This window comes from Erpetoichthys calabaricus, chromosome 1 (assembly GCF_900747795.2).
Source record: "Erpetoichthys calabaricus chromosome 1, fErpCal1.3, whole genome shotgun sequence".
NCBI classification, from domain to species: domain Eukaryota; kingdom Metazoa; phylum Chordata; class Cladistia; order Polypteriformes; family Polypteridae; genus Erpetoichthys; species Erpetoichthys calabaricus.
The window spans coordinates 199,572,204-199,600,019 of NC_041394.2; the positions used below are offsets into that span (position 1 = coordinate 199,572,204).

At 38.5% G+C, this 27,816-nt stretch overlaps 1 protein-coding gene across 1 annotated transcript in view; it reads right to left on the reverse strand.

Moving 5' to 3' along the window:
* Nucleotides 1-27,816, reverse strand: part of tmem117 (transmembrane protein 117) — a 517,204-nt gene that overhangs the window by 328,186 nt on the left and 161,202 nt on the right. The window contains 1 exon segment of the mRNA XM_028810700.2: nt 20,663-20,795. Within this exon segment, the coding sequence (XP_028666533.2) occupies nt 20,663-20,795 (133 nt within the window).

A 27,816-nucleotide genomic window follows, 5' to 3' on the forward strand; every position in this document is an offset into this window, starting at 1 on the left:
GTACCAGTGCATGCTCCCCAACCTGACTTGACCTGAAATGTTTATTAAAATGTTTGTATGCAGAATAAGCTTATTTTCATTTGAGAAAAAAAAAATATTAAAAATGCTAAGCTACTAAATGGGGTTGGCAAATGAGAAAAGTGGGTGTGACCAGGCCTATCCGGGACCTATTTTGGAACCATACCTACTTCTTCCCTGAATTGGCCCCTAGGACCAAAGATGAAGCAGCACACACATTAGCCAGCTTATACTCTGTTTCAGAATTATGCTTAGAATTAATATTCATTTCTGTTTGCCAAAATGTCATGTCCTTCTTTTCTGTTTGTTATTCTTCCAAAGTACCATATGTTGATAAAATAACACTTCAAAACAAATGTAGAAATTATGGACATGGCCTCTGTCTCCTTTGTGAAAGTTTCATTTGTACAGCATTTCAGAGAATAAAACCTCAATAATCTTAAATTCTGGCTCAAAAATGAAATGACATCTCAGACTGAGTCCATTACAGCCCACTCTGCAATATATTAGATATAAATTAGGCATATCTGAAAAGCTACCATACTGTGATTGTTTCATTTTTACATATAATCCTCCGTGGAACATGCTAAGTAGCAGATAAAAATGAGTATAATCAGTCTTTTTTATTTCTCATGTCAACATGATTGATAAAACTAATTTGTTACAATATTCATGAAGCTTAAAAACCATAAAGACCTGTGGCAGGGAATGGCCTCCAACATTTACACCCATTTTATTATCATTACCAAATGAGGTTTAAAAAAAAGGAGTTTATTACTAATACTATATTGTTTAGCTACAATAACATCAAATTAATTTTAGTGGTTCTTAATTTTTAAGTTAGTATTTTATTCTGCAGTATTTCTGTAAAGGTTGGATTTGCGAAAATAGAATTATACCTAACCTATCAAAATATGGCATTTTTACATTCTTTGATGATTACAACAGCTTCTCCAGGCTATATGAAAAGAATGACAGGTGCTTGTTGTTATAGTAAAATGGTAAAAATTAGGTATAATTCACCAATAATTTACAAGACAATCTTAACGATTGGATTTTTTTGCACCTTTTCTTTTATAATTAATATTTTAGTTTCTATAATATGACATGTGATGACATGTCAACAATTTTATAATGGTCAGTGTCAGGCATTTTCTGATTGCCCAAGTTTGTGGTGCATTTCTCTAGCTTTTCTGGTGTGAGTCTTTCTAACTTTAATTTATGGATTATGTCTTGATACTTTAGCTCTGGTTGTGTAGTCCTTTGATAATATTTGGCTTGTTTTGATTACGCTTCATCTCCTGATTCTTTTCATAAAAAGCTTATCTACCTTTCCTAGGAATTGAAAGAATAACAACATCCAGCAACACATTTCTTTCACTATCTTCAAATTAGAAACTTTGTCAAACAGAACCTGCCCGATTTTCCCCATCTTCCACCTTCCTCTATGCTGGAAAAATATTACTCAGTCTCGAGGACTCAGCCAGCATTTCTGCAATATATAAAAATATTTTACAGTCCCTCCCTTTCAAAGATCCAAGAGGACAATGGGAAAAAGATCTCTCACTCAACATATCAGAAAAGGAATGGAAGGAAGGTAGCAATGCAGAGAATTAATTTGAGCTCCATATGCACAAAGCATACAATTATTCAGCTCAAAATTATATATATAGAGCATATCTGTCTCGCTTGAAATTGTCCAAAATGTTTCCAGGGCAAGATCCAACCTGTGAACGCTGCAATCAAGTTCTAGCCTCACTGGGTCACATGTTCTGGGCCTGCACCACAATAACATCATTCTGGACAAAAAATTTTAAGTGCCTTTCAGGCAGCCTTGATGTCACAATCCCTCCTAACCCATTAACAGCTGTGTTTGGTGTTCTTCCAGATGGGTTCAAAGTGGAGAAGGACAAACAAACTGTGATTGCATTCACTACACTATTGGCACGCAGACTTATTTTGCTAAACTGGAAGAATCCTAACTCTCCTCTTTTAAGTCAGTGGGTAACTGATGTTTTATATTATTTGAAATTGGAAAAAATCAGATTCTCACTTAGAGGATCTGTGCAGAACTTCTTCAAAACCTTGCAGGATCTAATTAATAATATTTTAGAATAAGCTCTTAAAACACTGAGGAAGTAGATTCTCTCCCCATTTCTTTTTCTTATCCATTTATCTGTATCCGCCTCTTAAACTCTTCAATTTATTTATTTTTACTATTTTTAAGTTTTAATCCATTGACCATGCTCTCTTTCTCAGGGGTTGGGGTGGATTTGTTTTCAATCCTATTTTTTTTTTTTGTAAAAATGTATCTATTTGTATGGAATGATTACAATAAAATCAATAAAATTAAAAAAAAAGACAGAATAACAACATGTAATGAAACAACATGTTATTTAACAAAATATTTACAAACCAAAATACTGCACTCAGGTTTATGAAAGACAGGACTGTGCGCAAAGCAGAACACAGGTCTGAGTGGGGCCAGTTCATTGTAGGGCTCACACAAACACACATACACACACAGGGCTAATTTGGAATCGCTAATCAACCTGACCAGCATGTCTTTGTGGTTGTGGGAGGAAAACAGGAGTGTTCAGGAAACAGCCACACCAGCAACATCCATAGAACAGGATGTAAACCCAGGAACCTTGATCCATAAAGGATCCAGGGTAATTTAAGACTAGTCTGTAATGACTAAAATGCATGAGCTGGTCATTTGTTTTATGGACAGTGGATATGATCACTATATCTAGTTTGAAGTGAAGAAAAAACTCATTTTCAATGTGGCTTGATCCAACAAAGAGACCTTCTTTGGATCCCGCTATGTAATAAAATCTGTCATTAAGTCATTCTCTGAATATCATCAGATAATGGTGCTAATTGCAGGTCATTGTTTGGGGTGGAAGGTATTTGGTGGGTATGGGCAGTGATGACTAGAGAGAGAAACACACTATGGTTAATAGTCTATAATGACTTCTGCTACTTCAGATGACTAAGGATTGCTCAAGTAAACAGTAGATACAATCTTCTGGTAAATCAATTAAGGCTTGCGCTAAGAGTTCAGTTCTTGAAGCTGCCTCTTGTAGTTCATTGGATTAACTACACTAATTGTGGATGTGCACCATACACTGCTGCATGAGTGTGGAACAGCTTGCCACAGTAGTTTTTCCAGTGACATTGATTTGGCATCTTAAAAACTCTGCATCTGTGGAGACAGCTGGATGCTTTTGAATACTGTAGTTGAGGTGTCACTGTGGTAAATCTCGCTTGTGGTCTGTGCGATGCGAGTTTTAAAATTAAAAAAGTACAGCTTGGGCTCTGTAGGCATGGATACGTGCTGCTATGGAGTTGGTGGCTGTGTGGTGGTCATTGTGGAGTTGAGTTGATTGCTTGTTAACATACAGGAGTGATCAGCTCTGCTGTTCCACATCAGCACTCCATGGGTCCATAATTAGGACATCTTCACCCATGGGAGTATAAAGAGAGCCTGAGGGGAGTGATAGAGAGGAGTTTAGAAAAAGGTGAAAAAGCAAAAATGAAGAGAGTCAGATCAAGATAACAGATGTGAGAAAAAAGAAGAGTTGAATGTTTTGTCAGCAAAAGGGAACAAGAAAATGAACAATGGAAGGGCTGTGTGAAGGGCAGGGGATTTGGAGGTTGGGGTTTTGGCACCGCAGTGAACGAGAGGTATGAAGCTCATGGCCAAAGGATCACTCCTGCTGAGCATCTAGAAGCAAAAGTGGACGAAGGGCTCAGAAGAACATCCTTTGGATGTTAGCGAGTAATGGTGGTGGGGCAGTGGTGACCATCTTACTAGTGCCTAAGCTCCAAGCTGAGCAAATTTTATGGATGAGCTGGGACTGAGAAGATGTAGAGAGGCATCAAGACCTAGAGAAGAGAAAGAGAGAGAGAAGCCCTGATTTTATTACTTCTTGTTTTATTCCTGTTTTTATTCTGTAAGATTTTTTTATGGATTAATTTAAATAATATGAATAATATGAAGCTGCATTTGCCTATTTTATTGAGGGCTTGCACAGGTTAGAAGTCAGCATTAACTAAACATGGATAATATTGTGCAACTCAATATGGCTTCTTATATTTTTATGTGTAGGGGAAAAGATGAAACTGAAATATCAGTGACATTTTTCTAGGTAAGTACAAACTGCCTGAGATCAGTACTTCTTCCTGGTTAGCCGTGTTTCAGAGTATAGTTAATGTTATTTGGTACATTTATTCAAGGTGATTTACAAGATCAATATTCCTTTACAATTGTTTATTTATATTCATCCATCCATTTTTTAAACCTGCTTATTAAGAGCAGGGTTTTGGGAATGCTGTTTACTTATATATTTTTTTTATAACTGGAGTACAGATGGATAAAATGACCTGCTCAATACCACAAAGAAAGCAAGAGACATGACCTCAACCGGCAACTTTTTCATTTAAATTTTGGTCTCTTAGTGTTTTGATCTTAGAAAGACTGAGACAAATGTAATGAATGGATGATGAATTAAAGGGAAAGCAGAGTGCCATTTGATAAAAACTTTGTAACTTTTAGCTTCCTTTGCTCAAAAAAAATATCAAGAAGAGAAAGCACATAGTGATGGACACAAAAGGGTGCAAGAGAAGTGAGCAGGCAGGATCAAGTATAAATACACAGGCGAGAAAAAAGAACCAAAAAGTAGAAAAAAAACTGAGCATGAAATTCTAAACATAGCATTAAAATCATTGTCAAAAATAAATGCTCCAAGAAGGTCATAAATAGCACCTAGTCTTTGCCTCTAATATAAAACATAAAGTTTGCTTTTTGAATTTGAAATAAATACACAAATTGTATTTTGTGCCATCATACTTAGAGTTTCTGTGATGATGTTACACAAACTGTCATTATACAACTAACAAAAGACACTATTTCTACAAACAACATGGCCACGGTCACCAAACAGTGGTGCCCATGATAAAGCAGTATTTCAAAATACCACTGTGAAGTCACTGCTGTGACACCAAAATATTACAATGTCGATATTAAATACAAGTAGACAAAAATACTTACCTGACAATTAGCTACTACTCCATATCTCCTGCCTGATCATAACATAGCATGTGTGGAAAATTGTTAGATGTGTTAGACATCAGCTACAATTTAGATCACTCCTTCTTGAGCCATGTGTAGTGCTTTGCTAGATGTACTAAATCATACCATTGGCACCCACAGGACTCTGTGCCATAACTGCTAGCATCGCTAAGATGGAGATTTTACCAAATACTTATGGACCAGTAATGTGGAGCTCTGTTTTCAAAGAACAGACAATACTTTTGGTCTAATTTTGCTATTAGTTCTTTCTCTATTGTCATCTGTTCCACATGCTAGGTTTTGTTAAAAATAGAGAGTGGTTCTGCTTCCAACAGCTTTTTTTGCTTAGTGTTCTGCATATACTGTATGTGGTAGCAGAACAACAATCAAAAGCCATTGGGTAGTCTTTAATGAACATTTAACATACTGTTTCAGATTAACGTTCCTCACAGGTTTTTCTCTTTCCTTATATCTTCTATTTGTTTTCTGGCTGATATTTAAACAGGACAGAAAACTTTCCTGAGAAACGTCTGCATGTAATATTACAACACTCAAAATCTGCTCAGTTTTGTGGACTGACATTGCTTTGCTTTTAAAAAACGTGTCTTTGCCCTGAACTGAACCAGAGACATTTTTATAAAGTCTACAAATTTTAAAGACCAGGATCCTATTTAGAAATGTCTCTGCATTGATCTGCCAATAGGACTCAGAATGTTTTATAAACAGTAATATTCTCTATGAAGTGTTGATATCTACTGTACTCAGTCATTGTGTTTTTATTACTTTTTGTGTACTCTTATAGGTTGAAAAAATACTGCCCGTCATATATGTTAGATCATTATAAACATTGCTGATTAGTTATACTTTAGAATATGTTATCTTAATACTCACTGTACGCAATGGCTATAAAAAGTGACACCAGGTTTGTCCTGACAGAGCCGGCATTCTAATAGCCTGTGCCAGTGCTTCGCAAGCTTATTATAAATGTGCACTCTGATTCACCTGAGAGTGAAGCTCCTTTCTTCAACATACAGTATGTTACCTTCTTCTAAAACACTAACAAACAGGTAAATCTTCCAGAAAAATCTGCACAGTCACTGTCTGTAAGGAGTTTGCACATTCTTCTTATATTTGCATGTCTTTTATCCGGGTACTTGGGTTATTTACCTGTTTCCAAAAGACAGGCACATTAGGCTTGCCACTGACTCTAAACTGGCTTCATGGGAGTAAATGCTGAGGTGTGCATGAATATAATAGACCGGCATCTTCTTCATAGTTGGTTCCTGACTTGTAACCAAAGTTGTAAATGTTACAATGTAGGCATCATTAAAATGTACTAAGCAATTTATAACTTGCAAGCTAGAATCTAAGCTTTCCTTTTCCATTTTTATATATTTTGAACAACAAAGCCCATTACTGTCAGATGGAATCCTACTCTGTTGGATGCTTGAAGCAAGGCTCTTAACCTGAAAATTGGTCTTGTGTACTGTACAATGGCTGACCCTGAACTCTGACCCCCAAAGGTCATACCAAACGACAATCTGCCCTTGGAAATCAATAACGTATACCCAAAAAAAAGTTTTGCCATTATAATTTTGTTCAAATATAGATTACTTATAATTTATTATTATCTAATTTTGTTTACCACAATGACCGTTTTTTTTTTCTTTTGTGAGGGCACCTGCATACTGAGGGTCCCATTGGTAGGATGCAATACCCAGTTTCTAAGAGAGTATGGTACCACAAGTCATGGTGGACAATGCCGCCGATGCAATGCATTATCAGCCAACGCCATGGCTCTATCAGCATCTGAAACTTTGACATTCTCGAGAGATTTGTGTATGTGATTAGATATTTTTGGCATTGAAAACTTTAGCAATACCTTTTCTGGTTAGTGTTTTGGCATTATACAGCAGCGATTCTAAATTCCTAGTTAATGTACTTACCTGTTATGTGACAAGTAGTGTTCCAAAGAGTGTTTACATGGCACCAATGTGAAGGTGCACACTCATGGTTAGTTCCTTGCCATCAGAGGTCTATAAATGAGCCATGCGCGCCTTGAGGTTCAAACAGGACAACAACATTTATTTCTATAGCACATTTTTATACAAAGGCTGTAGCTAAAAGTGCTTTAGAACATGTTAAAAAAGTAGTTACATGCAATGAAAAACAAATTAAATTTAGATAACAATAATAATGAATAATTAGAATATAAAAGATAAATAAATAACGAACCTTTACATAGATATATAATTAAGACTGTAATTTAGAGTCCTTAAAAACAGAATTGTTTTTACAACACAAAAATGGTGGTCGAACACTACAAAAAGAAGACATGGAGTGTATAGTTGAGTTGCAGGCATACACACATAGGTAAGGACATTATTTTTGTATAATTCATGGTGTAGTTTAAACAGTCCATAGACTTACTTACCCATAGGAGCGACATTTGAGTGCATGAATGAATGAATGAATAAATGAATGCACACACATGTGAACATGAAGGGGAGAAAGGGAGTACATTCACCTGATCAGAGAGTGATCGACAGTGGATGTCTCAATTTCTTCCGTGATTGGTTTTTCCAGGAATCTGTATCAGAGGATTGGCCAGTGGAAAAGGCTGGCCATATAAAACTGCCGCACTTTGCACAAGGGGTTGTCTTTTGACCGTCTTCGAACTACTTGTTATGTTCTGAGTTGCTGAGCGTTGGGAGCAGTAAAGAAAAGGTGCTTACTTTGTATATCATTTAATAGTTAGATTTAACTTCGATTATATGCATTTTTGTGGCAGTAATCTGAGTTTTGGGTGGTGTGCTTTTCATCTGCATTATTTTTGTTCCTGATTTTTCACTTTTTTATTTTTTGGTGTTTTTCTGTTCATCCTTCATGTTTGTCTTTTTGTCATCATCATTTGATTTGGAACCCATGTAAATACTTATATAGTCTCTTGCCCTTAAGTTTTGCTTTTTAAATTTTTTATACATGTCTTTGCACTGAAAAACTATGTAAATAATTGCCAGACACTGTTTTTGTAAATATACTTGGCATGCTTGGACCAGAATCTCTGTTTTTACACCAACAGTTTTGTCTGTGTCTCAGTCTCTTACCAAATGGTCACCTGGTTATGACTCCAGAAGCCCGCAATCTGAATATGTGCAAGGGTACCATTGCACCTGGTGAGGAACTGCACAAAACTTTCAGATACAGGCACGTTTAAAGTGAAATCTGAAAAGATAATGTTAATATCTACTTTTCTGTTTTTGTGTTTGGTAATTTTCTAGTGCACATTGCTCACTAAAAGCATTTCAATTCTTAGCTAAATTTACAATTTCTAATTTCAATTGACTAAACGGTATTCTTTCTGTTGAATATTTCCACTGTGGTTCATTTGGTGTCTTATCAATAAGCATATAATTAGACTGTCAATCAATTTAGGACAAGTTTTCTAGGTTAGGTATGCTCCGCACTAACTTCTAAAACACTTCCTATTAACTGAATTTTTCATTTTATTTCACAATGGCGTAAGTAGTAACAGTCCCCTTTATGAACTGGTTCTAGTACTTACTGTGAGCACAGTCACACCTCCATGTTAAGATGAGGATAATTTAGTAATTCTAACTGACCACACGGAATTGTGACAGAGTATGTAGTTGGAGTAAATCCACATGAACACAAAGGCAGAGCATTTACACTTCAAACAAAAAGCATCCCAACCTGAATTTGGAGAAAGTAGTCCTGTACTTGTAGTGAATATATATGAACTGCCTTCCTAACATGTCACAGAATAGCCCTGAGTGAATTAAAACAATGTCTCCACTGAACTGTATTTTGATGCTGATTGCATCTGTAAATATTTACGCATGATAAATAAATGAATTTGTTTAATCTCATGCACCTGCTTAGCAGCAGAGATAACATCAAGTGTTATCCATTGTTGTGATGTGAGATTTTACGTATAACTTGATAAATGTTTTGCATGTCTTTTATTTCATTTTTAGGCAAAGCAATGTAATTTAGTGTTACTTTGGTGAGAGGCATTCGTGTTTGCCACCCTTTTTACGGCTGAGCCTCTTTGAATTTTACGACAGGATTTGGGGGAAGATGTGCCTTAAACTGGTTTGGGTAGTGTTTCTTTGCTTAATTCATTTCTACCCCGCAAGAAAGACTTAAAGACATATGGTCTTGGGGGTGGCAGGTATTAAGATGTTCTATTCCCCCATTGGTCTGAGGTATGGCTTTTTTTGAATTGGCTTGTCTCAGAGGCCTTTAAGTACAATGATGTCCTATTGGCTCTCGGGATTGGACAGAACATCTATAAATGTATGTGTTTAACCTCACAATCTCTCTCTTACCAACCAACATATGATGAAGAAGCATCTCTCTTGCTAACCTGTGATGATGAAGAGAACACAATGAACAGTACAGCTCAGCAGCCATTTTGAACAGACATGTGGCTGAAAGCTGAGCACCAATGATGCCTTAACTAGAGACATTTAAGTAACTACAAGACTGTGTGCCGCCTGAACTACATATCACCATTTAATCAGGTTGTATGGTTGCCAATATTCAAATGTACTTTGCATTTTGTTATTATTTATGAATATTATCAATAATACATTATTTAAACTAACTTAACTTCTGCTTGTCTTTTTACTACATCTAATTGCCTAAGGTAATAGATATAGATGGGAAGGTGGGGATAAGTTATATACAATAATACCTTATAAACAGTGGCAAGTCTGTGAGATTAGGCATTCTAAGGCTACATATTAATAATACAATAGGGGAAAGTAGAGCAATATATATTACTCTACCAAGACAAAACATCCATCAAAACTATATTCCTCGTATGGACCAGCATCATTATGCATTTAAACATGGCATAAAGTCCATGTGATTTTTCTACGTCACTAAATTTGAATGCTACACACAAGAACACTCATCATAGAACATTCTTTTAAAAAGAACATTTATTATTTAAAGTAAAATCTGTCTTACAGAGCAATGATCTAAAAGGTAACTAAAGCTCATTTAGCTCACACCATCTTTGGGAAGTGAACAGAAGGTTAGGTTTTGATTATTCTGTCATTTCTATAAATAAAAAATGAATATTTCATGCCTATCAGCTCCTATTGTGAAATGTCATTACTTCCTAGCCTTTAAACATTTACAGGCTTTCCATTAATCTTTAAAATTTTAAAATATAAAAACATGCTCGTGTGCTTCACTTACAGTCATGGCCGAAATTATCGGCACCCCTGGAATTTTTCCAGAAAATGCACCATTTCTCCCAGAAAAGTATTGCAATTACAAATGTTTTGGTATACACAAGTTTATTTCCTTTATGTGCATTGGAACACAAAAAAACAGAGAAAAAAAGTCAAATCTGACATCATGTCACACAGAACTCCAAAAATGGGCCGGACAAAATTATTGGCATCCTTTCAAAATTGTGGGTAAATCGTTTTATTTCAAGCATATGATGCTCGTTTGAACTCACCTGTGGCAAGAAACAGGTGCTGGCAATATAGCAATCACACCTGAAGCCAGTTAAAATGGAGAAAAGTTGACTGAACCTTTCTGTTGTGTGTCTGAGTGTGCCACACTAAGCATGGAGAACAGAAAGAAGAGCAGAGAATTGTCTGAGGACTTGAGAACAAAAATTGTGGAAAAATATCAACAATCTCAAGGCTACAAGTCCATCTCCAGAGATCTTCATGTTCCTTTGTCCACTGTGCGCAACATAATCAAGAAGTTCACAACACATGGCACTGTAGCTAATCTCCCTGGACGTGAACGGAAGAGAAAAATTGATAAAAGACTGCAACAAAGGATAGTCCAAATGGTGGATAAACAACCCCAATCAACTTCAAAACATATTCAAGCTGTTCTGCAGACTCAGGGTGCAACAGTGTCAGCTTGAATTATCCATTGACATCTGAACAAAATGAACGCTATGGCAGGAGAGCCAGGAGGACCCTACTGCTGACACAGAAACATAAAAAAGCCAGACTGGAGTTTGCCAAAATGTACTTGAGGAAGCCAAAATCCTTCTGGGCGAACGTCTTGTGGACAGATGAGACTAAGGTAGAGCTTTTTGGTAAAACTCATCATTCTACTGTTTACAGAAAATGGAATGAGGCCTACGAAGAAAAGAACACAGTACCTACAGTCAAACATGGTGGAGGTTCTAAGATGTTTTGGGGATGTTTTGCTGCCTCTGGCACTGGATGCCTTGACTGTGTGCAAGGCATCATGAAATCTGAAGACTACCAAAAGATATTGGGGCGCAATGTAGGGCCCAGTGTCAGAAAGCTGGGTCTGTGTCAGAGGTCATGGGTGTTCCAGCAGGACAATGACCCCAAACATACCTCTAAAAGCACTCAGAAATGGTTGAAGACAAAGCGCTGGAGAATTCTGAAGTGGCCAGCAATGAGTCTGGATCTAAAACGGTTATAGGAAGCGCATGATTTCAGTTATTTTTTCCAAAGGGCGTGCAACCAAATATTATGTAGAGGGTGCTAATAATTTTGTCCAGCCCGGTTTTTGGATTTTGTTTGAAATGATGTCAGATTTGGCTTTTTTTCTCTGTTTTTTTGTGTTGTTCCAATGCACATAAAGGAAATAAATGTGTATACCAAAACATTTGTAATTGCAACAATTTTGTGGGAGAAATGGTGCATTTTCAAGGAAATTTCCAGGGGTGCCGATAATTTCGGCCATGACTGTACCTGGTTCAATTCTGTCCAGTGCATCAGCAAATCTTGTACAACTACTTCCCATTTAGTTTGACTTCAAAGTTATTTAAACTCAGCTTTTCTCATAGTATTCCAGGTTTGTTTTTGTTTTGTATGAGATGAATGATATAATGCAGGAATATGGCTATAGCCATGCTGTTGAGCTTAGAAGTAAAACTGAGAAAAAGTAACTTCAAAATAAAGAAAGTGAAAGAATGTCACTAAGAAGTTACAATTCAATCCCCAATATCTGGCCTTTGTAATGTACAGCCCAAATCTCATAATTAGGAGACTTAAGAAATTGTGCTGAGAGGAACAACACTATGTTTAGACGTGTAATGGGTCCTAAGGCTAGTCTGAGATGCATATTAGACTGTGCCAGTAAAATAGAGATGGCAACAGAAAAACCTGGAAACAAAATACAGGAGCCATGATATACAGAGTGAAAAGCAAGACTTTAAGGAGACATCCTGAGCACCTAGCATCTGAGAATACTTCCAGGAATCCGAAGTGCTGCCGACTGAGGCACTGTTTTGGCAGTGACTTCTGAATTGTAAGTAAAAATTAGAAAAGGTTTAAACAGCCACTAAGTTTACTTGGTTTTGGGAAAAAGGAGATAACAGCTCTTTGACTTACTGGAAGAGTTGCCAGACACTGGGAGCAAGAGATAAGAAGGGAAAGAAGATATTGTTAGTCTCAAGAGACAAGGCTTACTGCTGCCTCAACTGAAAAAAGCTTTCAATGCAAAATCAGGCCTGTAGGGGGCATCTACCAGTTAGTTATTTTATTGTGTATACTGAGCCTTTTAATTACTGTACTCCCCGTGTAATTCATCCTTGTTTATTAACAATGTAGTCCAGGTCTCCTTCAGCCTAGCACAGATTAATAGTTTAGGATCACCATGATATTTTTAAATATTTGAATTAGACAATCGTTACATACAAATTTCAAAAATAATCTCAGCCTAATTCCATCAAGGAAAGCAGAAGTTAATTTCCTCACAAAGCGACTGTGCTGGTTTTACAGTTTTATATAATTGCTGTTTTAAGCATCATTTAAACCAGCTCATTCTAATGCCAATAGTCATCTTTTTAAACTGCTATTTTCTATGATGGCACCCCAGCATTTACAGTACATAAAGCTGTAATACAGCTGTGGCACTCTGCATGCAACTAATCCCAGCAGACCATAAAAATGTAAGAGAACAGAAGGCAGATTTAAAATTGGCCATGATTAATGACCAGGAGTTAAAATGGATAGACTTAATTAAATAACACTAGTTAATTAGTACTGTATAGTATTTACACTGATAAAAACTTGAAAGTGTCAGAATAAAAATTAAAAAATAAATAACTCAAATTTAAAAGCAACTGGAAGATTAGCCTCACAGGTGAAGCCATATGCAGACAAGGAAATTTAAAATACAACTAACTTTAAAATAATTCAAATAAGGAGATGAAATACTATTCTGCTATAATAGATTTTTTAAAACAGGCATAAATGTATCACATCTAACTTATGCATGATGTCTGTCCTTTACCAAAAACGCTCCCATCAGTTTGTGTTTGAATTTCTAGTTTTATACAATAATTCAGGTTTTTATTGAGATTATATAGTGTAATATGCCCAAATTCAACTTCACAGGAGGATGACTTATGAAAATGGTTGCTTGTTATACACAGGAATATTTTAATTACTTTTTCATCTTTCTTGGAGTCAGTCTGAGCCATAATAAAAAGCTGTAAGAATAGCAAAGTATCCTCACAGCAGTAAATAAGGTCAACATTTAATCTCCATAACCTGAATGATATGTTTCTGACTCAAACAAAAGTCTGAACCCATTGACTAGGTGCTTTTATCAGTCAACAATTGTGGTAGCCTGTTCTAGAGTTGATGGCCAAAGAAAGTCACGTAAATATGTACATGTTTTGTCAAAGATAGTATTAGTGTTGTTTTTATGTGCACATAATTTACATGTGGAGGTAGGTAGTAAAAGTGTATTAGTATAACCATCCACCAATCCATCCATCCATTTTCTAACCAACTGATCCAGTTCAAGGTTGCAGTATTTACCTTGCAGCAATTATGTGATTTCCATTAAATGATTCAACTGAAAGTAAACTCACTTAAGAAATTGTTAGGGTCGGAAAGTAGTTTTTGCTTTTGTAATTTAATCACCTTACTAGTGCATCTTTGAAATTAAAATAATTTTATTAAGAATAGCCAGTATCAGGTACGATGTGTGAGCCAAAAAACACATCTTGGTAAAATAGAGAAAAATAAATGTTTATGGTTTGACAGTTTAAGTTATAGTATTGATAAGAATGCCTAAAATGGCCAAAAAGCCTAATCACTTCAAAGGCATGGCTCCCATTAAATTTAATTCCCACTAAGATTCTGTATTCAACTAAACATCTTAGTAAGTTAGTATACAAGATTCCAAAATGATACCCAATATTTGTATTGTTGAACATTTAATCGAAGTTCATCTTTCCCTTAATTCGTAGAAAAAGCGTAGAATCTGCCTTGAGCCAAATGCTACTGGAATAGCCTTTGTACCTGGTGATCTGAAATGATACTGTTAAGCAGGCTTAAAATGAATGATTGGCGTGGCTGTATTAAATTACTGCATTCATTATTACGCACATTTAAGGGTATCTATACAGATATTCTGCTCTTTCATTTCAAAAGCATATATGTGAATATTTCTTATTTCAATAAAAACATTTTTAAAAATAGGAAAATGGGTAGACGTTTACTTCTACATTTATGATTTAATGGTATAATGCAGATACATTTTTATGCTGATTTTTTCTGTTAAAATGCTGCCCACTTGAAACTCTACACAAAAGTTGATAGGTATACTGGACAATCTCTAATAAAATACATATAAAAACTAAGGATGTAAGCAGAAAATATATTGAAAACTTCAACAACATTGGTGTCAAATCTCAAAGTCAGACTTTTAGAAGTTTGAATTAGAATGTAGTTTTTGAAATGATAATTTATTTTAAGAGAAAAATGTGCAGAATAATATAATTTCCTCATTAAATCTAATAGTTAGTTGATAGAGTGAAAATGATATCTTCCACGCAATGCTGATTCGACTAAATCTATTGGGCATGAAAATTCATTGTATCTGTTTCTTGTTGAGGTTTTAACTGATGAAAATTAAAAATAAATGCTGTCAAAAAAGCTAACGAGGATTAATCACGTGGTTAAAGATTGCATTTAATGACCTGACATCTACATTGACCAGAGAATAAATGATAAACCATATTCTGGAGTTACTATATATGCATAAACAATTTATTGCTTGTATTTCTTTTTCTAAAGAGCACAGTTAAGAACATAACAAAATAATATATTTAGGGAGCCAATGTGACTTAGAGACTATAAAGTCTGACCCTATGTAAATCTTTAGAAGTACATTATTTCTGACTTAGGAAAATGCCCTTTACAAATTGAGCTCCAAGATAATAGTAGTAAACAATAAAGAAGGTCAAAAGTCTTGGAGAAAACATGTATGCAAAGAAGAAAGGGAGATACAGACAAGGAAAGTGACAGAGAAAAGAAAAGAAGTTTGTGGATGGGTAGAACAAGCATTTGGAAATTATGTGAGGAATGGTTACCTTGTCGTCCAGATAACTAAGGTTAAGTTACGGTAGAGGGAGGTTTGTTATTTTTATTATGAACATCAACCAGATCTTTATTTAGTAAGTAGCCTATTCCAGCTCGAACAGGGTGTTACAGCTGTTTCCAAAGACTGTGCTGAGTGAGCCAATTCAGCAAATTGTGCCATCACATTCTCTCAGAAGTTGGACAAACTGAGATTTCAATGAAAGTTGACTTTAGGAGATGCATCAGATTTACTTACAGCTGAATGTCAAGTGGAGCTGAGCATATTGTTAACATAATTTTGGCCAAGCAGATCACCTCGTCTCTACTGTGGATGGTCGAGTGGAGTTTCCTTTGTGCTCTGCAGAGGCAAAGAAGCTGCTTTTTTCAGCTTCACCACTCACAAGCATCAACCAGGCCTGCCATGTTTTATTTGTGGTAATATTTTCATCTCAGGTTTCTTTTAGACGGTGTTAGTAAAAAAGTGGAATTTATTTACTTATTTTTTTAATCGTATTTTCAAATAAGAACATTTTTACATGTAATATACAGTCAGGTCCATAAGTATTTGGACAGTGACAAAATTTTCAAAATTTTGGCTCTGTACACCACCACAATGGATTTGAAACAAAACAATCATCGTGTAATTGAAGTATAGATTTTCAGCTTTAATTTAAGGGGTTTAACAAAAATATTGTATGAGCCATTTAGACATGGACCCACCATTTTCAGGAGCTCAATATTTATTGGACTACCATAATAATGAATGTAACAATCATTTTCAATACTTGGTTGAAAATCCTTTGCAGACAATGATTGCCTGGAGTCTAGAACCCATGGCCATCTCCAAATTGTGGGTCACCACCCAAGTTGCACTTTGCCAGGCCTTTACTGCAGCTGTCTTCAGGTGCTGCTTGTTCATTGGACTTTCTGCCATCAGCTTTGTCTTCAGCAAATGAAATGCATGTCCCAAGGGTTGAGGTCAGTTGATTGCCTTGGCCTTTGAAGAATTTTCCACTGGTTTGCATCCACTGCTTTCACCGTATGTTTTGGCTCATTGTCCATCTGTTCTGTGAAGTGTCGTCCTATCTGTTTTGCAGCATATGGCTGAATCTGAGCAGATAGTATAGCCTTGTTCACTTCAGAATTCGACCTGCTACTCATATCCATATTACTAAACGAGAATAGTAAACCGGATATGGATGCAGGGACCTGCCTGTGGACGCAAAAGACATAGTGCGCAAGTGCCACACAAAGCCCCCCCCTCCCCCCCCAGAGTGAAACGGGAGAGACTACGCACGTGCGCAGGCGCCACACAAAGCCCCCCCACACCAGAGCAAAACGGGAGAGACTACGAACTGTCAGAGTAGGAAACAAAGTAAAACGTCATAAAGAGGTTAAAGAACAAGAACAAACACATGGAGAGCAGGTTACAGAACAAAGCCCCCCTCCCCAGAGTAAAACGAGAGAGACTACGAACCATCTGACATGCCGCAAGCAGGATAAAGCGAGGTCAGAAATAAAACACAGAGTAGGAAACAAAGTAAAACTTTATAAAGGGATTAAAGAACGGGGACGAACACATGGAGAGCGGGTTACAGATGATGAAAACTGGAATGCAACACTCAAAAAAACCTAGGCACGAAACACATGCACACCGAGATACAGAATATAAAGGCAGAAACAACGACAGTTAAACGTCCACACCACACAGCGGAGGCGGACCCGGAAGGTGCAGGCGCCAAAATCGTGCGTCGGAAGGCGCGGTAAAGTACAAAAGGCAAAGGCCCTATACAGCATGGAAAAAAACGACATAATACGGAAGGCGCAGGCGTTGCCGCCATATTGTGAGTGGCACTAATGCGTGGTGAAGGCGCAGGAGGAGACATAGTAAAACAAGAGGAGTCAACGCCCCACCCCAGAGTGAAACGGGACACACTACGGAGTTCACAAAGGTTCATACATCAAACCCGAGATGGTACGGACACGCGTCTGAAACCGCGTAAGCAAAACTGTCTCGGCTCCAAAACCAAACAGCTCAACAACTAACACAGCTTCGACACCGAGCCCGTGTGGACAGATCTAATGAACGTGGACGCCTACAACGCGCGTCTCAAATTGCGTAGGCAAAGCACGCACGGATTCAACACGACACAGCTCGAGTGACCGAGATACAAACACGCGCCTGCCTGGATATAATTAATGAATGCGGGCGCCTACAGTGTGCGTCTGAAATGCCGCAGACCAGGCAGGCACTGCTCCAAAAAGAAAGAGCTCGACTAAACGAGATACGAAGTGAAACGGGAAACACTACAGAGTCCGCAGTGCTCCACAATGCACCACATAATAGTTCAGAAAGAGCTTCGTAGTAACAGTGGGGAGACCCAGAGTGACACGGGCGAATGCTCCGTATTAAACATACGTCATCCTCACACGTCCAAACTATACAGCATAGGTGAATCACATTACAGTGATGCATTATTAACAGTATGATAAACATCACAGTATCGCAAACAAATGAAAATTATTACTCGAAAAAGGAAAAATATATTCACCACGGACCAGGTGTCATTGAAACAAAAGCAGAATAAAGCAAGATCAGAAATGAAAGACAGAGTAGAAAGCAAAGTAAAACGTCATAAACAGGTTAAACGAGGGCGCCAAACACATGGACAGCATGTTACAGATAATGAAGACCGGAATTCAAAAGCTTCAAAAACAAAAGCTCGACTGACCGAGATACAAACTGAAATGGGAAACACTACAGGGTCCGCAGTAGTCCACAATGCACCGCATAATAGTACGGACAGAGCTCCGTATTAACAGTGGGGGGCCCCAGAGTGACACGGGCGAAAGCTCCGTATTAAACGTGCGTCATCCTCACACGTGGCTGCCCAGCGGGCACGAGTTCAAAACGCCGGGGGTAGGCGAGCGAAGCGAGCAGGGGGCGGAGCCCCCTTGTTATCAATAAACAGTGACCCACTTCCATTGGCAGTCAGGCATGTCCATGCCATAACACTGCCTCCACCATGTTTCACAGACGATGTGGTATTCATCGGATTATGAGCCATTCCTTTTCTTCTCCGTACACTTCTCTTTCTAACATTCTAGTAAATATAGATCTTACTTTCCGTTGCTCAAAGAAAATTGTTCCAGTACTGAACAGGTTTTTAAAAAATGTTTTCTAGCAAAGTCTAATCTGTCCTATGCTTGAGGTTTACCATTGGTTTGCACTTTGTGGCAAACCCTCTATATTTACTTTCATGAAGTTTTCTTTTGAATGCAGACTTTGGCAATGATAGGTCTGCCACCTGGAGAGTGTTCTTGGTCTGGCTAAAGGTTGTGAAGGGGTTTTTCTTCACCATGGATAGAATTCTGCGATCATCCAGTAAAGTTGTCTTCCATGAATGTGTGGTGGGTCTCTTGAAGTGAGTTCCATGGCTGATCAGCACCTTTTTAACTAAATAATCACCTCACTCACATTTTGATAGGAGGGGGCATGGTAGCATGGCGAGAGGCAGTTCTACACTAAGTGTACACGTGTGGGATCGTCCATGACCCTCATTGGTGCTGGGAGTCACTAATCATCATAGTTGTGTCGTGTCCCCATTTTAAGAGGGTAAGTGTGAGTGTGAGGGAGGAAAGAGAAAAAAAAAGGAAAGACAATGAACAGAGGTTAAGGAGAGAAGGAGGCAGGAGGTCATAAGAATTGGTGCAGGTGTGAGCGAGCAAGAGATAGAGAGCAGGCTCGAGGGAGTGAAGGCAGGCAGCTGGGAGGAGAGTCCCTGGAAAAGAGTATATGGATGACACTTGGGGGTGGATGGATTGGGTTGTTCCTCCTGAGCTGTTCTGAGGAGCTGGGGTGACCAGAAGTGTGGATGGCTCACTGTGTAAGGCCAAGAAAGCAGCAGGGGTCGAGGAGGCTTGGGGGGGAGAGCCCCAGGGTGACAGTATGGGGACCAGAGTCTCGGTCCAGCGAGGGAGCCTGTACGTAGCCATTGGACAGAAGGCAACCGGACCTTTGGAAGGTCAGCTGCACCTGTTGAAAGGGCGACTCCTCTGCCGCGAGACCCGTCTGGGATAAGCAGGGGAGCTGCCAGCTAAGAGGAGAATGCACCGGGTTTTTTAAAAAAAAAAAAACAGCTTACTGCCAGTATCTTAACCATGTTTTTATTGAATTTATTTATTTATTTTCACCTCCACTTTTCACCTGTTTTTAAGGATTACTTATTTATTAAACTCTGAAGTACTGCACTATTTAGTTGGACACTGTTCAGCTTTTTTTTCCTTTTACTTAATAAAAGCACTGAACACTTTTGCACCTTCCCCTTGTACAGCTCATCCTGGTCATGACTATCGACGGCGTCAGGTTCAAGGGGCTCCCATAATGGAAGAGGGAGCAAGGAGCCGACCAGCACCATTTTTAACAATTTAACCAATGTTAATCAATGTTTAACCACTGTTTAACAATGCACCAAATGTTTGATCTGATCACTCCTTGTGTTTTTGCTGATAGGTTTGTTTTGTTTTCTCAGCCTAATGATGGCCTGTTTTTACTTGCATGGACAGCTCTTTGGACCTCATACTGAGAGTTCACAGTGACAGCTTCCAAATGTAAATTTCACACTTGGAATCCATTCCAGACCTTTCATTTGGTAAGCAGTTAATGAAATAATGAGGGAATTGCTTCCATCTGGCTATGGAATGGCTTCTCAGTCAATTGTCCATAAACATTTAACCCCTGCAAATGGGTGGACTATAAAGAAAATGGCTGTCGGTCCTAAATAGCTCATATGATATTTTTATTAAAACACTTGAATTAAAGCTGAAAGTCTACACTTCAATCACATAATGATTGCTTCATTTCAGATCCACTGTAGTGGCGTACAGAGCCAAAATTATGAAAATTGTGTCACTGTCCAAATACTTATAGACCTGACTGTAACGTTTAGATCAAATTTAGTCTACCTTTACTTCCACATACCTAAATGTCACATTTTATTTCAATCTTTAGTTGAAATTGATTGCAACTCCTGTTGTATATTCAATAATGTTAATTAAAATCTATTTGGGTTGTTTATTGATTGTCATTATTCACTGGATACAATGTTTCATTAAAAATAATCCATAAGATTCATGTAAAACCTTGTACTATGGATTAGTGAGGTATGCAACAAGAAGTGTAACATAAGTAAATAAATAAACATCCTACCTCATGTTTGCAGCCATCATGAGGCACAAATTATAAATGTGAGAAAAAATGAACAAAAATAGGATGGTACTGAAGAACATTGTCATCCATGAGCCATGATCTTCTCTGAACATCTTCAGTCGTAGCAGCCTTCCTAAAGCCAAAAAAGAAAGAAATGGCTGCAGAGATGACCGGGCATAACTTATTTTTAGTGCTGATGTGTGCAACATATGTAGTACATAACTGTAAAAAAAGTTAAATTGCATTTAAATAATAAAATTAAATAACCACAAACACATAAAAACTACCTTCATTGGAAGGTAAGATATAAATTACAGAATATTTTGAAAACATTTTGCACATTTATGTATCTGATGTGTTAAGAGAATCGAACAGTCTAGTTAAAGCTGCTTTGGGTTACCTCACAACAAGTCAGTTTCTTGTGTTGATAAAAAACTTGGAAAAGATTAAAAGAGAAAATGACAGCATGGCTATGAAACGAACTGCCTCTGACCTTGAGGAGTATATACTGTACAGATATCTAGAGAGGAATTAGTTTCAGGGACGGCACAGTGGCGCAGTGGTAGCACTGCTGTTCGGGTTCACTTCCCGAGTCCTCCCTGCGTGGAGTTTGCATGTTCTCCCCGTGTCTGCGTGGGTTTCCTCCAGGTGCTCCGGTTTCCTCCCACAGTCCAAAGACATGCAGGTTAGATGCATTGGCGATTCTAAATTGTCCCTAGTGTGATCTTGGTGTGTGTGTGTGTGTGTGTGTGTGTGTGCCCTGCGGTGGGCTGGTGCCCTGCCGGGGGTTTGTTTCCTACCTTGCGCCCTGTGTTGGGTCCAGCACACCCCCATGATCCTGTAGTTAGGATATAGCGGGTTGGGTGATGGATGGATGGATGGAATTAGTTTCAGTAAAGACTCTACATGCAAGAACACAGATAGAAGTGAATTAAAGTACCATGTTGGCATACTTGGATTCTTGAATCAGGCCCATGACCAGGGGTGCCATTATGAAAATTAAACCATCTAGACCAGTGGTTTCCAAACTCGGTCCTGTGGCCCCCCTGTGGCTGCAGGTTTTTGTTCCAGCCAACTTCCGTTTTTCATTGGACTCCTGGGCTAATTAAGTGAGTCATTATTTCCCAGTTATGTGTTTTGGAGTCAATGTAAAAATTACAAACTTAGTTAGGTAGATTTTTATTTAAACACTAGCAAAATACCTGCGCTTTGCAGTGGCGAAGTACTGCTTTAAAATTTTTATTAAGAAGAAAAGTAAACCTTTTTAAACTGAGGGAAAATATGCCAATAATTATTTGTTAAGGATCTCTTTGCATACCACGTTGTCAGTTCGGCCCTCCGGTTGTAACATGACCAAGCTGTGCGCTGAGCTTACACTTGAGCATGCAACGTATAGTTGGCCATGTGAAAAGCAATCTTGCCTCAAATGAATGCCAACCTTTTGTAGGGTCTGTCCCTGAGACTTATTAATTGTCATTGCGAAGCAGAGCCTTACTGGAAATTGGAGGCGTTTGAATTGAAATGGGTTTCATTGATAACTTCGCATCCAGCTTTTGAGAGTTTAAACATTCATAAACATCAAAGTGTCCACTACTCAAATCGTCACCTGTGAATCTAAGATGTTTAAGAGGCATTGGCAGTTGTCCAAAGGTGTAAAATATTTAGCCATTTCGGTACACTTGAAAGCGACAACTGAACAATTCAGCGGCAGCCATCAACTCACATGCAGAACCACAGGTGAAGGGCTTAAGCATTTCACTCTTATAGTGCTCCTGTGTAGTATAATTATCTCCTGTACCGTCATCAGTCCACACCTTGAACCTGTCCCAGTCATTCAATACATAAGATACAATGTTCCTCCGGATATCAAGAGTGAGCCTGATATAGCCATGCAATATATAAGTAAACTAAGTCTAAAATACCTACACAATAACTACTGTATAATCGTAATAAACGAACAATAAAACAGAGGAGAAGTCGTGGATTAAATAAAAAGGCTGCAGTTATCAGCAGGGAGACATGAATACCGTGGCGAAGCAAGGAAGGGAATGAAGAGACCGCAGTGACGGACGGCCTTATATAGGCAGGCAGCCAACTACGTGGGAGGCGTGGGGATGGGGGACCCTACGCCGCCTCACATGGCAACCGAGCTGCAGGCTATGGACGTATATATGTACGTAAGTAGGATTCAGTTAGCATTGGGAACCTGCGTACCAAATTTCTTGAAGATGGGCCCATAAGTAACAAAGACCATTGGAAAGTTCAATATGGCGGCCGACAGTGGCGTCATGTCACCGAAATAAGTACGTACATCGGTTTTGGTTAGCTCAGGGAAGCCGCCTACCAAATTTCGTGAAGATGGGGCCATAAATAAGAAAGTTTAACATGGCGGACGTTGTCGACCGTTATGACCGTTACGTGTAGAATTTCGAAATGAAACCTGCTTAACTTTTGTAAGTAAGCTGTAAGGAATGAACCTGCCAAATATCAGCCTTCTACCTACACGGGAAGTTGGAGAATTAGTGATGAGTGAGTCAGTGAGGGCTTTGCCTTTTATTAGTATAGATAACTAGCAAAATACCTGCGCTTCGCAGCGGAGAAGTAGTGTGTTAAAGAGGTTATGTAAACATATATATACATATACATATATACATATATATACATATCTACATATACACATATCTACATATACATATATATATACATACATATACACATCCACATATATATACATATATATATATATATATATATACACATATCAACATATATATATACACATACATATACACACATACATAAACACACACATATACATATATACATATATACATACATACATAGTGCGTTATAACACGGGCTGTGATTGTTACATGGGAGGGAGACGACAAATCACAGCTTCCCGCTTTCTAATCGGGCCTGTGATTGGTGCTTTGACGGATGCCCAGATCCCACAGTATGTCCCCTTAGGAGAGGCGTTAGGCAAGTGTAATTGAATAGCGGTGCTGCAAGTTTAGCTTTACACCTGTTTTTAAGGCTTATTGACTGAAAGGGGCTTTCATGAAAAAACTTAGGGCTTTGCTACAGGATACACCCTCCACAAGTTAAGGAAGTAACAATAAAGGTATATATTTCTGTTTTATTTAAACCTTTTAAGTTTGTATGTGGGCAGTATGGTGGTGCAGTGAAAGGTGCCAGTTAGGAGACCCGGGTTCGCTTCCCTGCGTGGAGTTTGAATGTTCTCCCCGTGTCTGTCTGGGTTTCCTCCGGGTATTCCGGTTTCCTCCCACAGTCCAAAGACATGCAGGTTAGGTGCATTGGCGATTCTAAATTGTCCCTGGTGTGTGGGTGTGTGTGAGTGTGTGCGCCCTGCGGTGGGCTGGCACCTTGCCCGGGGTTTGTTTCCTGCCTTGTGCCCTGTGTTGGCAGGGATTGGCTCCTGTATTTAGGATATAGCGGGTTGGAAAATGGATGGATGGACATTTGTATGCATAGCCCCATTTGCCCGTTTTCGTTTGTTTTCATTCTTCAGTAATATTTCAGCAAACCCGGAGCTTGTCAGTTCAAATCCTGGTACTGACACCACTGTGTGACCCTGAGGAAGTCACTTCACCTGCCTGTGCTGCAAAAAACCAAAGTAATGTAACAAATTGTACCTTAGATGTTGCAAGTTGTTGGAATAAAGGCATAAGTCAAATAGATAAATATGTATTATACACATAGGAACTATTCATTTATTTTCAGTTAAGTCATCTGCAGCAAACCTTTATAAATGAGGGTTTCTCCTTTTTAGATAGTGCAAACTGTTTGTTCTTCATTGAGGTTTTCTCTTGGAGAGCTTTTTTCATTTCATTGAAAATTAAAGCAGCAGCTGCCAAAATATGTAGCTTTCTTATTAATTTTTCAACATTGTGCAAAATAACTTTATAAAGTAACATAAAAGGTTTAAATACTGGTTATCCTTTTACACTAAAATATTACTAAAGAGATACAAAAAAAGTAAAATGCATATGTTGTTTTTCTTTAAGGAGATTAAATATTACTGAAGAAAGAAAAAAAAAACTAAAACAGCCAAATGGGGCTATGCATACGAACTTAAAAGGTTTAAATAAAACAGAAATATATACCTTTTATTTTTTACTTCCTTAACTTGTGGAGGGTGTATCTTGTAGCAAAGCCCTAAGTTTTTTCATGAAAGCCCGTTTCAGTCAATAAGTCTTAAAAAGAGGTGTAAAGATATTAACAATAAGCTATGCCATCCCACCAAGACATGCAATCGTTTAAATCAAGGCGCGAGTCGAAAAACACCATCCGATACTATTAGTTAACGATTAACACATTTCTATATGTATTGTAAGCATACAATACAACTGATAATATGTTGCGCTTATTTATCTGGTGTACCGACATTTTTGCGCGTTTAACGGCTGAAATCTAATGTGGTTTGTGCCCTTCAGAATGAAAACAGTTTGCATTTACCTTTTTAATAAAAAGCGAGCTTTTAAGCCTGAGAAATCACTCCGTAAATGCACACGTTTAATTCTTTATCACTTCAAACAACTGAACTATCCAGAACATTTCAGGCATACATCCAGCATTCAAACTATGTATAAAAAGCACAACTGTTAAAGGAATTCAGCATTTCTTAATTGAAAATGTTCCTTTAATCCTCAACATGTCTCAATGAGTCGTTCTGGTGGTTTTACTTGACATTTTGATATTCTGGTTAATTGTGTTTGCAGTTGAGATGTTCTTTCCTGATTTATACTTGTTTTCTCGTTAATATTTGTTTCGCTGGTGTTAGTGTTCTGATTAGAGGTTATTGGTCCTTTGATGTCTTGACGGTTTCTTCTTAGAACAGCTCTTATTACGCAATTCCGTCACATACTGGTCTATTGTTTCTCCGCTTTTCTGGAAACATGTAAAAAAACTTGTGCCGCTCAAACGTCACATTGCGCTTTGGGTTGCAATACGTTTCGAATTTTTCAACTATTTTGTTCAATTTCATATTGTCTCCATCTTCTTCAAACTGAAAATTATTATACACCTGTAGCGCCTCTTCGCCAATTACATGTAGAAACATAGACGCTTTCATTTTTTCACTTTTCCTATCTGCTTCAATCGCATCAAGATACAACTCGAATCTCTGTTTAAATCTTTTCCAGTTTTCAGCTACATTTCCCTTTAACTGGAGATTTGGTGGTGGCTGTAATCCTAACATATTTTTTTTTCTCTTTTGCTAGAACGTCTTAGCGCTTTCTGATCACGTTTTCGGGTTACTCACAGACACGCGATTCGTTCAAAAGCTGAACCTCTTCTTCAGATTCCTCTTCCAATCCGCCACTTCTGACACCATGTAGTGATCTTGTTAGGTTCGTAGTTTAATCAATACACAGGATTGAAAGACATAATAACTTTTTAATAGACAGACTTTAGAGACATTTACTGTACAAGTTACTAATGGTTCTTTAGTTCACGCCCATTCTCCTACTTGCATCGGCATTCACAGGCATTACTAATCATTCTGTAAGTATCCCTTAATAGACCTTACTAATCAACTATCATTACAAAATCCAACGTGGTTTGTGCCCTTCAGAATGAAAACAGTTAGCATTTACCTTTTTAATAAAAGGCGAGCTTTTCAGCCTGAGAAATCACCCCGTAAATGCACACGTTTAATTGCACATGTGTTAATATGTATGCTTACACAGTATTAAAAGACACTCAAAAATTAACGTCATTTACCTTTGTTCCCGCGTTTGAGAAAAGGCGAGCTTTTAAGCCTGAGAAATCACCCCGTAAATGCACACGTTTAATTGCACATGTGTTAATATGTATGCTTACACAGTATTAAAAGACACTCAAAAATTAACGTCATTTACCTTCGTTCCCGCGTTTGACTCGTGCTGTAAATCTCTTCCTTGTTTTTAGTACAAGTGATTACGTAGGAGGCGTGATACGTGACTCCGCCTCCTCCATTACAGTATATGGACAAAAAACAGGTTCCAGTTATGACCATTACATGTAGAATTTCGAAATGAAACCTGCCTAACTTTTGTAAGTAAGCTGTAAGGAATGAGCCTGCCAAATTTCAGCCTTCCACCTACACGGGAAGTTAGAGAATTAGTGATGAGTGAGTCAGTCAGTCAGTGAGTCAGTGAGGGCTTTGCCTTTTATTAATTAGTATAGATAAGCAGTGTGATAGATTAAGGCCCTTGCCGTCCTCTTGAACCCTCTGACTCGACTCCAGACACCAGGTAAAAGTCCAAATATAAATATTTATTTAGACAATAACGTGCACAAAGCACCCTCCTCTCCACAATACTCAATAATAAAGCAATAAACAATCAATAATCAATCCTCCACACTCCCAGACACTTTGCCACCCTTCCTCCCAGCTCAGCTCGATGTCTGGGATTTCCCATAGTCCTTTTATGTCCTTGATCCGGAAGTGTTTCGCCCTCTCTGTCCACGTGACTAGGAACACTTCCGGGTCATATAAAAACTCTTCTTCACCCCGGAGGCACGTCGTTTCCTGTCATGTGATCATGACGCACCTCCGGGTTATAGGGCACGTAAGAGTCTGACAGCCTCCCTACAGCGACTCCTGGTGGCCCCCATGGTATCCAGCAGGGCTGTGCATATAAACTACAGAATCCATGATGCCCTGCTGGAATTCGGGGCACGTCCACGCTGCTGGGAGAGCTCCTCCTGGCGGCCTGGGGGTGAGGGCCGGAGTAGAAAGCCAGCAATCCTTCACAATACCCCCCACCTTAGCGAAGCCAACTGGGGCGAAGCGACCAGCCCTGCGAGGGACGTCCTCCTCCAGGAGGACGCGTCAGCCGGGTCTCCACCATGTTGTCTAGGTCCCCCAGAGAATCTAGGGGGAACGGTGTAGCGGTTATTCCTCCATTCCCCTGTCCTCCGGGGACAACTTTGCCAAACGTGGCCCGGTTGCCGACAGTTGTAGCACCGCCGTCGTCCTCCTGGTTGCCTCTCTTCCCAAGACCTGAAACATCTCGGGAATTCTGTTAGCTCCACCCTTTCCTCCGCCAAGGGAGGTTTTACGGCTGCTTTACTGCTCTCCGCCCTTTTCTTTATTATGTCAGGAGACCCACGTGTCTGTTTGGGAATCTCCTGCTTTTTCTGGGGCT